Raw genomic sequence first — 13965 nt, forward strand, 5'->3', positions numbered from 1 at the left:
ACACCAACAGTCCAACACCATGCGCTTTACAGGATTCCTCCATACCATCATAGCTACGCTTTCGATATATAGTAAACGGCCATCAGCAATGGCCATCTCTAGTAAACGGCCGAGAACGCACAGAAGTGGTCAAGAAAAACAAGGAATGGTTTTCTATGAGTCATTAAGTTATCAGCCCTAACGAACAAAGGACAACAACAGGGTAATAATCTTAAGGTAAACAGTGAGTGGCAAAGCAGAAACTGACTCCAGTTTGTTCCATAATCCATATGTATCACTGCGAGGCTGCCTGCACGACTGCTTCCAGCATCCCCTTCTTATTCTTCAAAACTGTCGTTCAACTGGTCCTCACTGCATCACGGTCCTTTGGGACAAACCAGCCAAAGCAGCAGGCTCCGTAAGGCTAACCTGGACATTGGAGCCACCCAACAGCCGGTCCGCCTTCCATGTAATGTACAGGGGTTTTCTCATCCTTCCACTGTAGGATGAAGAACTGAAGATCTTTAAGGACACACCACTTGTGGTCCCCTTTACATGACATAGGGTCGATCGATGAAGGCCCACTGGAAGATTTGTTCGTATTGTTCAGCGGCATGGTCCCACGTGAAGTCTTTTGACATGCCCCTCTTCATGAGCCCTTCCCAGGAAGATTTGTGCTCCTTGTATGTCGAAATTGCAGTTCGCAATGTCTGCAAAACAAGGATCAAAATCCAATTGTCAAATGTTCTGCCTCATAATACAACAGTAAACAAACTGATCCTGAAACCACCCGTGCAATAAACCCCTATACTACTCTTCCATTGTTTCATAAGAAACTTCCAGCTCCTGTAACTGATACTCCCTCTGGTCAGGAGAACCTGATGTTTCAGACAGCATATACCCCCCCCCCCCACCCCCCACCCCCACCCCACCCCACACCCCACCCGCGGGTCCCTGAATGTTAGGGGTACTTTGACCAGAGAAAAGTCAATATTACCCTATGCAAGTTTTATGCCCTAAACTTGCACAAAATTTAACTAATTGTTGGTCAAAATTTGTAAAATCTGACTTTTCCCTTATCGAAATACTCGCTTCGGGCTTCCATTTCCCAGCCAATTTGTCATAGATTAGTTGATGGGAGGTGCAGGTAGCCCGGGTATACACCCATCACCCAGGTTTTGAGTCCTCCTTGACTCAAATTTGGTTAACTATTTATTATTATTTACAACACCACCTAGGGCCTTGCTCAGTGGAGCTTATTGCAGCTCTTACTGCTCCCCACAAGCTCCAAAGGCCAAAACTACCCCAAGAGCCCAACTCCTACAATCTGCTACTGCCAGTTTAGTTTGTGGTGAAGGCCAGAAGCCAGAGGAGTTGTTTGTAGATTAACTTTATTTTTATTAATAAAATTCCCATATACCAACGCACGTTCACAATAAAACTCATTTTCCCATAAAACCAGCTGCATGCTTTGTTATTAGAATTGGCTAGACAGTTTGCTAGCACAAAGTGAGTTCGGCAATGTTTCATCCATAAATTATAAGGGTCATTGCAATCACATACTATCATCAAGATCCTAAGTTCCTAAGAGAATTCAAGTTTGATGGAAACTTACCCACAACATGTTTTCCGTGGTTAGGGGTGCGAATGCCCACCTGCAAAATATGTATGCAGTAAAACTTGATCAGCACTTATGAATGGAGCAAACTACTGCAATCATTGTAAGCATTCAATTGATTCCAGAATGCAGCTGGGAAAAGAAGAGAGAGAAGGAACTGCAAATGTTTAAATGAAGCTGTACTTACCCTGTACCCTGTTCTCCATTCTCACCGAAAGGGTTGAAGTTCTCCACAGTATCCTGTTCAACAAATAAAATGGTGAAAAAAAAATTCTACCTCGGTACTAATATAACAAGTCAGTATTATAGAATGGCTGTCTTACTCTAAGGCCCCCAGTTGCATGGACAACAGGAACTGTGCCATACTGCATAGCATATAGCTGATTGAGACCACAAGGTTCGAATCTGGATGGCATTAACAATATATCGCAGCTGCACAAAAAAGAAGAGATCAGTATTAAATGTACTTATAAGATGTCAAGTGAGTTCTTAACAACATGATGTTTGCATACCCGGCAGTTATTCGGTGGGAAACTGGAACACTAAATCCAACCCATCCACGAAATTTATCCTTGAAGTCCGACTCTGTAGATCTCATCCAGTCTTCGAGCTCTGGGTCACCAGATCCAAGCATGACCTACGTAAAATAAGAAAAAGTTTCATAGGTCAATTGTAGGCTTAAAGAGGACATCTCAACTTCTAAATCCACTCCGAAGTCCAACCCATGCCATTCATCAGCCTTCAGTTGGAAGTGAAAAGCAAATGCTTGTGAGAAGGATAAGGGCATGGCTCAAGTTCTCCAACCCACATTTACCAGTGAGCTAATGTTTAAAATAAAATCTGCATACTGAGTGGTGTGTGTGCATCCAAGAATGCAAGAAGATGTTATTCAGTATTCCAGGACGAGAATGTTGGAGGCCAAAGGGAACCACGTTGCCTCTTTTTTATACAAGTTTCTTAAGCAAGTAAATATTAGCACCATTAGTGAATAAACTGATATAAAAGAGCAAATTTCATCAACAGTCCATAAACTTCTCCTGTGTTCACGTCTTTCTCCACAGAGTCTCAAATTCGGCACCTTAAACTTTTGTCATGGTTTTCAGGTAGGTCCAAACAGGTCCAATAGTTCACTTTTCTATAACTTTGACCAAGTCTTTAGAAAAATATATTAATATCTACGAGCTCAAATAAATTCACTATCAAAACATATTTTATGAAGAGTTAGAGAGGTCAGTTCTCTATTTCAAGTAATTTGATATTATAGATGTCAGTGCATTTTTCTATAAACTTGGTCGAAATTAGAGAGGTTTCACTTGGGATAAAACCAAAGTGAATTATAATTTGGAATGGAGGAAGCAGTATTTACTTGTTGACTACTTCACAAATATTGTTTAGTAGATAGTCACATTAAGGAATTCCATGAAAATTCTCTAACCCAAGAATTATTGGGGGGCATCTTCTCTAACCAATCATACAGTATGCACTAGAGTTGAGGATTCCACTGGGTGCACGGTGGCATGCTAAATGCTATATAGGCAGTTGGGGCTGATTTGGACACGTTTGGACCTACCTGAAAACCAGGGATAAGTTTAAGGTCCCAAATTACTTTTGAGTTAGAGGTGTTGCCAAAGAAGGCTGCTAAGTGGTAACTAAGTCAACCTGGACTGAATGTACACACCCTCTGTAGCTAACACGGCTCAGAATCCAACTTGATTCCTAAAGATAAGAATCCTGTCTTCAGTCTTCACAGCTGCTGGTGCACCTCACCAGTTCAACAGTTATCCAGAACCTTTTCCCCCACATGATGGTTTTAACTCACTTTCCAGCTTACAATAATGGAGAAGAATCAGGACTTACAAATTGAACGTCGTCCCGCATGAGATGTGGTATGATAAGTTGAATGAGATCAATGCCTTTCTGATAATCCAATCTTCCAATAAAACCAATCTGTAAATCAAGTTAATAAATTGATCCATTATACTATTTATTTGAAATAAAAAATTCATGTCTGAAGCATCAATATCTAACCAGAGGAACTTCAGGCCTTATAGGTAAACCCAGCTCCTTCTGCAATGCACTTTTACATTTGGCCTAAACCAACAATATTAGATAAAAAGGATAAGTGAAAGAAATGATAAACAAAGAATAAACATAGGAGGCCATCATCCTAATGAATATACAGATGCTTTAGAGAACTGTTAGCGCACTTTTCCAGAGAGGTCATCAACAGAATAATGACAAGGGATACATTTGTCCGTCGCAGGGTTCCAATCATTAATGTCAATTCCATTTACAATTCCTGCAGTATACAGGCATATTGAATTAACTTTTACCATCTGACTCGGTTGTTTTCATGAAGTAGTTGAAGATCAGAACAAAATAAAATGAATATGGCTACCGTTTAATACACTCTTTCGGGAGCTTAAGAGCTCATTGAGACCCTGTCCACCTTCAGCAGTTGTGACCTCCCATGAATAACCCTAGAAATTAAACATAAAATAAAGCGTGAAGACAAGGAACACCTAAATTGAAGGGAGAATAGCTTTTAAAAGATCAAAGAAAATGTAATATCACCTTACTGACAGTCACAATTCGATCTGCTGTCACAACTGCACCTTTCAAAAAATTAACTGCCTCACCCTTGTCAAGGGCATGCCTCCTTGCCCATTCAGGGAATACCCACTCCAGAGCTCCATACCATTCAGGTGGCAACCCAAGGTCAGGATATGTGCTTGCAGGCTCTACACCCTACCACAATGAGATAACATATGGTTTTGAGAAAGTGCTGCCAAGATATGTATAGACAACACAAAATGATAAACTCAAACCTGATGTGCTAAATTATGTATTACAAGAATGCTGCGGGAGTCTTTATAAACACCATATGGTCTATATTTTGCAGCAAGAAGGCTGAAACAAACAAAAGCAAGGTTAGGATGAAATGGATTACATGATGGAAATCGATTTAGCATTGTGAAACCAAAGGATGGAAACAATAAAAAGGGAAAACGTCAGGAAATAAAGAGTACATGTCTAAAATTGCACTCCAATTCAAAGTGAAACAGCTAACTGACAGCAAGCAGCAAACCATGTGAAACACGTCAAAAGAAAGAAGTATTATCTGAACAGCTCAATCATATTCATGATAAAAAATAAGATGAAGCCCATTAGTCCATTAACCTTTAATTGCACTAATGTGTCCCAACTCGTAAAACACCTACATCATGCCTGCTTGATCATCACACTTATGTACTAACTGTCAAAACATAAGTACAAGCACAACATGCACTGCCACAAAGACCATGCCAGCAAGGGACATCAAATCTAAGAACAGACCAATGATGCAGGACCATACCACTATTAAAGCAGCATAATACAGCTACTCAACTTTTTTTAAAGTAGTAAATCAGGGAAGAGAATGAAAATGTACAGTAATTTTCACGAACACGCAGGAGAGCTGCATATCATTACATTAAGAAGAAGAAAATGTACAGTAATCACAATGTTGATTTCTTCAAAGAACATACATTATGAAAGAAATAACACAAGATTGCATTGCAAACAGACTGAGTCCACCACAGTAATTGTTGTGCGAAACAAGGGCCAGACTAGAGCTATGTACTATATACTTGACAGGTACGAATAAGGACAGTGTTCAGGATTCAAGACATGCGCAGGATGAAGCATCGTAAGGTAGCTCAAAGGTATTCCAGCTTGTTGCATGGCAACAATGTGACGCAAGACTACTACTGAACTCTTCTGTTCATTGTGTATGCTTGGTGCTGTGCCAGTCTTTATCAGGCCAACATAAAGGATGAGGTTTTATTGTTTACCGCATAAATCAGTCTCTAGAAACTAAATGATTGCCATTTCTACAGTGATGCACAATGCTTCGATGCAACAACATGCATCCCTGTTTTGAAATAAAATGATGGTTCAGAGTATGCAGCTGATGGACTAAGAACTAGAATCACCAGGATAAGTTGACTAAGTGTTAAAGAACTGATAAGCTCCTTGGAACTGCCAACTGTAATGTTTTCTTAGATTCCATAAATATATATGCAAATGAAGTTGAACATACATGATAAAAGAATCAAAGAATGTTAAAGTAATGTGGCATGCACTGCAAATAAAGGTGTAGGCATGTAGGATTCAGATGAGTAGATCCACAACATACACTGGCACTAGACTGGCATGCCAATCATTCACAACAAACATGCAATTCTGTCCATAAATATATCCTCCCAATTCAAGGACCAAAGGAGCCTCACATGCAGCATAGCAAAGGAGCGTGTATCTGAACTGCAAAGATATATAGCACTAATCAATTTTTTGACAGAACTTAAACTGATCAAATAGGAGCTTCAATGTAACAAGCTTCTTACCTGATTATCACCAAAAGCACCAAACTTATCTCCATATAAATTTCCAGGTCTGTGATATGAGGGATGATCAACAAACACCTAAACAAATGACATAAAACCAAAAGATAAATAGAACACAAATAAGAACTCTGCAGTCACCAGTTATATAAGACAAAAAACATTAGATATATCAAATAGACACTCCTAGAAACAACATAAATCAACAAACATGATCTGTCAATGCAAAACAAGCTTTTGTAAAGTTTTCTGATACCTTGTACATATGATTGTTTGTTTTATCATCTAGTATCATCTTCACTCACTATCATTGTTGCAAAGACAAATGTGCAACCATAGATGCATAAGACTTTAGCACCATAGACACAAGTGTCTACTTTCATCGATACATCATATCAAATATTTCTCTTCATTTTAAACTGGAAAATATTATATGCTGTTTGGGATGCTAAAGACTATGGGCAAACAATATGGAAGTACAGAAATAACATCAGAACGTGCACATGTCAAGACGCACATAGGACTAAATGGTAGGGAGTTATTAATTTTGATCAGAAACAATAAGGTGATTGGATACCTACCCAGTCAACTGAATCTCTGTACTCATGGAAAAAGGTAACTTCATGTTCACCGCCAAAGCATGGAATCCGAATGTGCTTTTCTGTGTAAAATGCATTTGCGTAATTCTTATCAGAGGTACCATTTAAATATCTGGGCATTACAACCATCACACGGTGACCACGAGCAGCAAGAGCAACTGGCAATGAACCACAAACATCTCCTAGACCCCCAGACTTTGCATAAGGAGAAGCTTCGCCAGTTACAAAGACAATGCTTTGTGTTACTTTAGCTCGAGCTTGCTCCTTTCCAACCACGATCTCAGAATCTTGCTCACTTGCCACAACTACTGTCTCATCGATGGAACCCTCAGCAATCCCTGTATGTGAAATGAAGGATTAAAAAATGTGTCAAGGTCAAAGTAACAGAAGATAGAATTCTAACTTCATCATGGAAAACAATTCTAGCAGCAATAAGAATGGTGCAACCAACATTCTGTTCTCAGCTAAATAACAAATTCAGGTTGCCAGATGGTCACTAGTTTCCTAAACAATTCAAATGTATGGTCAGGGACAAATAAAACAAAGTAGAGCTGTGGTCCAAAGATGAGAGAAAGGTGGACCGACAGAACATGAACACCAATAAATATCCCACAAGCAGCCAAAAGAATAGATTTGTACAAAACTGGAAATGGTAGTCCAGTGAACGGCAAAGCACAAGATGGTACCATGGGACTGACAGTGACAAGATGCATATGGCCCTTCACAAGAAAATCAAAGGTCCTAAGATAAATTCTCAGCTCATTTGTAACTAAACCAGCAACTATTGGCATTGGACACCATTTATACATACTGAAAGCTCCATCTCGTCCACTTATATGCTTTCTATAAAAGCAGGGTTTTCCTCCATAAAAAAAAGCTCCATCTCGTTTCTATTACTGACAAAAACTGGAGCATTCCACTTCGGCCTCACAAAATGGAGCTAGGTGATTCACTTTTAGTGTTACTTCAGTAAAGTCAGCTTACCACACAGACTGATATGATACCCCAACTTTCTAATAGGATATTCCGTGGAGTACAACTATTTGCAACGCGGGTTACAATCACACCACCAAAGCAAGGAAGAGACAAACTCGTCAATTTCCCCCTACTTCCGAGGACGCCTGAGTGAGTGATAGTTGAGTTAGCCCCATTCCTCTTCCTAAAAAAATTATCTACAGCATATGCTGCTACTAGTATGTCTGCTCAGATCCAACCACGTTCACGCCTCCCGAAACCTCTACGGTGCACTGCCATCATGCCGAGGTACACGCCACCCTGAATCCCATCGGCTCATGATCCAATACAGGCACCTCATAATTGCTACGGGTGTGCCGAAATGCGGGTTTCGATTATTTTTACATTACACGGTACTAGTGATCATGTGTACCCGATTAATACTAACAGGGATCAATCAGCACACGTTAACCCTTGAAAACTTCACCAAACTTGTCAAACGCACTACGTTACGTGATGAACGAACCGATCAGCAGCCATCTGAAAACCAGCAGGACGCAGGATTTGGCTGAGGCAGTTAATTAGTTACCTTCAGGTTGGAGACCGAGGTCGCCGAGACCGGCGTCGGGCAGGGGCGGCGGTGTCGACGCCGGCTCACCCTCGGGCTCGGACGGCGGCGCGAGGAAGGCGGGCACGAGCGGGGGCGCCAGCAGCGCGGGTGGCAGCGGGCGCGGCGTCGGCGCGGGACCCTCCCTGCTCAGCTCCGCGACGCACCGCCTGCGCACCACGCGCTGGAGCCGGCGCGGGCGCGCCCGATCGCCGCCCCGCCCGGGCCCAAGCCCAAGCCCGGCGGCGGCTCGCGCTAGGACGAGGCACGCGGCGCCCACGGCCGAGGGCGTCGCCATTGCGGAGAGGGAGCAGCAGGAGGGGCGCGGGTGCCGTGGATGGCGCGGAGAAAGTGAGGAGGCCCCCCGGGGGGGCGCGCGTCCCGTGCCTTCTACTACTACCACGGTGCGGTGCCGCCTCGGCGCGCTTCCCGGGTGGCGTAGCAAGTGATGGGAGGCGAGGAGGGGTTTTTGGTTTGTTTGATTCGAGAAGCACCCACAGCAAAAACGGATCCGGGGACTCCTCGCCGAGTCGAGGAGGAAGTGGACAGGTGGGGTGGCGCCAGGCTGCCAGCCACAAAAAACGGCACGGGAAGCTGAGCGGGGTCGCGGCGGACGGACGGACGGACGAGGTCGAAGCGCTTTCAGTGGCAGCGTTGGCGTGGGGAAGATTGGCTCTGCCTGATTCACCGGTGGCTCGTGAACGGGGTGTCGTCCTCGGAGACGAGACGCTCTGCTTTACGTGTCTTTCGGGAAAACGCTGCATGTGCTTCCTCTGTCCCTCGTTTTGGGCCTACGTGGCAGGAGGAGCGTGAAATGAAATCTGGGTGTTTTCGCCTGTTTCTTGTGCATGTTCACAAATCAAGCTGGGTGCCAGTAGCTCTGCATTGCTCCCTCGGCACCACAGCTTTGTGTAGCGTGACTTGCAATTTGCTGGAAGCCATTTCGCCGATAGGTGCTCTCTCTATTCTAAATTCTAAAATGTTTATTTGTAAAAAAATATCTAAGATGTTTATATGTTAAATGTGTAATAAAAAATATATCTAAAAATAAAAAAATATTAGAATAGAGGGAGCATCGGCCTTAATTCATTTAACAACAGAATTACAGCGAGCACAATTTCACGTTGGTACAGCTCAGTTCGTTTGTCTTATAAGACGTACTTATTCTAGCAGCTAATAGTATTTTTTTATAATAAATTAGCGAATATTATTTTTAGTCATGATTTCTTAGACCAGCAAAGACGTTATATTCTCACGTATTAATGAGAACATCTATTTTTTGGTGCAATTAGGTATCTAGACTAGATATTATCACTCTCTATTTCTTTGGTTTCTCGCTAACGGCAGATGGAGTGCAGAAATGACTCTTCAAAGTGACACAAGATATAAAAAATGTTGGAAGATGGAAATATATAGTGAATGACTCTTATTCAAATGTTTCTTCAAATAATAATATAAAAGATGAGTTTAAAAGAGACTTTTGAAAATGCTCTAAAACATATGCTTCTCAGTTCCCAGCAATATCAGGCAGCATTGTGCATGAATAAAACTCGATTTTTTATGACGTGCATTTGTTTACTGGTTCCCGGTCTTGTAATTGTGTGGTCGCCGTGCAATGGCGCTTGCTCTTTCTGTCGTGACCGTACACTTCAACATGTCATCAGAAAACGGTGAGGTTGACAACATTTCAACGGAGAGGAAATGCAAAGTCATATACTTTCTCTGTCCCAAAATAATCGTCGTTTTAGGTTTGCGTGTCGCGAGTTTGACTAGATTTATAGAAAAATATGTGTAACATTTACATCTCCAAATAAATTTATTAAAAAAAACTAGATTCAAAGATCTTTCCGATAATACAAATTATATAACATAAGTATTAATATTTTTTTAATATATATTAATCAAAGTTGATTCTCGAAAAGCGAGAATGATAGTTATTTTGGAACATAGTGAGTATATGGAAGCGACTAAGCAAGCTCGTCGCCCTACAACATTGAGGTTGTTGTGTCTAGAAATTGAGGTGTGGCAACTAGATCATTATAAAATTGAAACTTGGAAATCAAAAGCTAGATTCAGAATTAGATAAAAAAATTCAACTTAACATGAGAACAAAACATCTGTAGCAAGTAAGAAGATTAAAATTTTAAAAACAAAAGCTAGATTCATAACTTCATGGTACATGGGATGCTACAACAGTCACCCATGATTTAAGCTAAAGTTTGAAATAATGCATATTGAAGATACAATAATGTGTCATACAAAAGAAAAAAAATATGGCTAATATATGGATATGGATGAAAAAGCATATAGACAGCAATTGGTAAATCTTCATGATTGGATACCGATTACAGAGTACATATGTGCCTATATTTGAATGTCTTTATTTATTTATTTATTTTTGAATGTCTGTATGTGCCTATTTTGTTAGGAAATGTGCATCGAGAAAATGAGTGTAAATTAATATAAATATTTTTTTAATGCTCATGTCTACTGAAAGAGAGCACATGTTAATTAAAGTTTTTTTTTGACTGAGACCATTACAATTTTGCAAGTTTGGAAAAATACCATTACTATTCGTCTATTTTGAAACATGTCATTATAATTCTTCTTCAGCTTGAATCGTGCCATTTTCTACATATTCAACGACGTTGGACTCAGCCTACGGTATTCCTGTATGTCCTAAAATACCCCTGTTGTGTCTCCCTTCCTCCTCTCACTGACGTGTGGGGCTCACATGTTAGCTTCTTCTTCAACCTCCATCCAACGCGCAATGCATGTAGCATGTAGTATTCAAATATTTTTAAATACTTAATTAAATACATATGAACTCTCCATGAGCATGAGCTTTACTCCTTTCTAGGGGACACGAGCATTACAAAAATATAGTAATGCTCCTGTCTTCTAAAAGGGAGTATGTTAGTGTAAATGGGTACATATGAACTTTTATAGTTAGAACAATTATCTAAGGCCTTGTTTACTTCTACCTAAAAACCTAAAATTTTTCAAAATTCTCCGTCACATCGAATCTTTAGACACATGCATGAAGTATTAGATGTAGATGAAAATAAAAACTAATTGCACAGTTTGGTCGAAATTGACGAGACGAATCTTTTGAGCCTAGTTAATCCATGGTTGGACAATAATTACCACAAACAAACGAAAGTGCTACAGTGTCGCGAAATTTTTCCCTTCGCGAACTAAACAAGGCCTAAGTAGTCATTTAGGTGCCTTAAGAGGATTTGATATATATTTAAATTATCAGTAGGATTGAGTTTAAATTAAAATATGTCAAAAGAATAGAGGCATCATATGTACTCTTGTGTCTGTAACTCTGTATTGGATATTGTCACTGCCTTTCAAAATCTACCTTTACAATATGAATTGAAATGAACTCAGGTGAGGATCTCGGTGTTGACTTCAAAAAAAATATGAATTGAATTTTAGTCAGTATATACTGTTATCCACCAAGCTTTATGTAGCGTTTTTCTTTTTTTTTCTTACTCGGATTAATTAAAGAACGTGGCTCCTATGCACGATGCACCATGGCATCAACCACCGTTTTCACTAGGTTGATGCGTTGAGAGCAAGACCGAGCTGCTGGAGGTGATGGTCAGTGTCATCCGGGTGCTCGTCGATGTCCCTATGGCGCGGCGGCAGCACCCACCGTCCGTCCTCCGTCCTGACCATTCCCTTGTTCTCCTCCTGGTACCAAACGGGCGGCACCATGTGCTCGTCGCGGAGGAAATCCGCCGACTTGTTCACCAGCGCGGGGTCTCTTCCCCGGAGCTGGAACACCTCGCCGGAGCCACGGAAGCCGTCGAGCAGGTGCAGGTGCGCCTCCAGGTTGTGGTAGCACGAGATGTCCATGGTCTCCTTGAGGAACGGCGACGCCCTGTGGTCCAACGCCAGAGGCACGCCCAGGTGCGTGTACACGCCGGCGGCTCCCAGCCCGTCCACCGCCCGGAGCACCGCCTCCGGGAACGCGGCCTCGTTGAAGAACACGCCGGGCACCTTGGGCACGCCGTCGTGCACGTTGACGACGCGCAGCGCCCGCACGCCGAGCTCCCGCTCGAACCGCTCCCGGAACCTGAGGTTCCCGACGCGCGGCCCCGCGAAGGAGAACACGCACACCGGCGCCTGCGCCTTCCTGCACCTGCGGCCGTCGTCGTCCAGCTCCGGCTCCGGCGACGCGTTCGCGCCCGTCTCCGCGATGTCGAAGGCGTTGAGCATCGCCAGCGCGCTGCCCAGGCTGTGGCCGGTGACCGTCACGCTCACCTGCTCGCCCCTGCCGTGGTACACCTCCACCTGCTTGCGCACCTCGGCGAGCGCCTGCTCCCGCGCCGAGTACCGGCAGAAACGGCACGCCGCGTCCTTGCCCGTGTACAGCTCCGCGAACCCCATCTCCACCTTCACGTCGGGGTCCGGGCACGGCACGCCCATGCCGCTCAGCCGCGTCTGGTTGGCCGTCACGTCGGCCACCCACTCGAGCCGGGTGACGGTGCCGCGCCACGACACGACGATGTCCCGCCGGCCGAGCCGCGCCGTCTCCTCGTCCGTCGACACGGCCACGTAGCCGATGAACGTGCCCATCTCGCTCCACAGCTTGTCGGCGGCGGCGGCGGCGGACCTGTGCTTCCGGCTCCTGAAGTTTGGGAGCTTGAGGTCGTTGGAGGTGGCGTAGAGGTAGCGGGTGACCTCGTAGCCGGCGCCGCCGAGGCCGACGTCCTGGAAGAAGGTCTTGGCCGGGAACCTGCAGCTGCCGCAGTAAGGGGAGAAGCGGTCGTAGTCGAAGCTGTCGTAGCAGGCCTGCGCGAGCTCGCCGTAACGGATGAGCTCCCCACGGAGCACGGCGTCGATGGGGTCCAGCAGGCCCTCCCAGTGGTCGCTGCCGTGGATCTCCCGCCACCGCGCGGCCAGTTGCCCGTCGTCGTCGGAGCGCCCGGACGTCTCCGCCGGCTGAGAGCCGCGGTCCACGTCCCCGGCCAGAGGAACCGGGCGGTCAGTTGTGGCCACCGAGGCGACGACGTCATGGCAAGAACGACGAGGACGGCGCTGGGACGACGTGTTCAGCGCCACGTTACCGGAGAAGAACGACCGGTGGTGCCCTGTCGGAGGCCGTTGTGCTTGGAAGAGGGACAGCGACGGCCGACGGTCGCCGATGATGACGGGGAGGTTCATCGGGCTGGAAGAGATGCTGGCGGCCATCATCGATCAGTGGCTGGAAGAGGATCAGATCGATCGATCAGCTGATGAAACGATGCTTGTTGTTGTTAGGAACGGGCGGTACGTGCAGTGAGCTAGCTGAGGCTTGGGGGCAGTGCTACAGTTTTCTTTGGTTTGTATTGTATCGGGGAGGAAAAGCAGGTCCGTATATATAGGTATTGGGGGTTGACCGGTTGAGTTGGAGATCGGGGGAGGAAAACTTGCATGCATGCGACCACGTCTGGTCTAGACTCTGAAAGAGTGAAAAGTCAGGACTCCGCGTGCGCACTGTGCGACGCGACCATGAATTGGCTGCGGGTGCTTCGCTCGGGTGGCCGGTCTGAAGCGGCTTGCGCCAGCTGCTGGCGCGTGGTTGGTCGATAGGCACGGCTGGAGGTCCCTCGTCAGTACCACCGTGGGGGGATCGACTCGGTCATCCTCTTGGTCTCCTGGCAGCTATGGAAGAAAGCGCCGGCCTGAAGCTGTTTGGTTGCTAGCCACAGTTTATTATACTTTATCTTAGGCAAGTTTGATCAAGTTGGCAAGTGTTTGGTTGACAACTAAGTTTAGGTATGATTCTTTTGGGCTCCACATATCATAGAGTTAAAAAGTGTGGCAAGATTC

At 44.4% G+C, this 13965-nt stretch overlaps 2 protein-coding genes across 2 annotated transcripts; both read right to left on the reverse strand.

Moving 5' to 3' along the window:
* Positions 35-8679, reverse strand: LOC110430978 (soluble starch synthase 1, chloroplastic/amyloplastic). Its single transcript, XM_021449314.1, has 15 exons — positions 8122-8679; positions 6561-6916; positions 5983-6060; positions 5775-5899; positions 4426-4507; positions 4172-4345; positions 3996-4077; positions 3805-3896; positions 3626-3688; positions 3455-3544; positions 2110-2234; positions 1921-2029; positions 1785-1837; positions 1595-1634; positions 35-689 (listed from the first exon to the last, which is right to left on the reverse strand). Exons 1-15 carry the CDS (start codon positions 8435-8437, stop codon positions 531-533), a joined length of 1944 nt encoding a protein of 647 aa, XP_021304989.1. The 5' UTR covers positions 8438-8679; the 3' UTR covers positions 35-530.
* On the reverse strand, positions 11469-13477 carry LOC8070860 (phospholipase A1-Igamma1, chloroplastic). Its single transcript, XM_002437828.2, has one exon. The coding sequence runs from the start codon at positions 13345-13347 to the stop codon at positions 11704-11706; it is 1644 nt and encodes a 547-aa protein (XP_002437873.2). The 5' UTR covers positions 13348-13477; the 3' UTR covers positions 11469-11703.

Source organism: Sorghum bicolor, chromosome 10 (genome assembly GCF_000003195.3).
Source record: "Sorghum bicolor cultivar BTx623 chromosome 10, Sorghum_bicolor_NCBIv3, whole genome shotgun sequence".
In the NCBI taxonomy this organism is placed as follows: Eukaryota; Viridiplantae; Streptophyta; class Magnoliopsida; order Poales; family Poaceae; genus Sorghum; species Sorghum bicolor.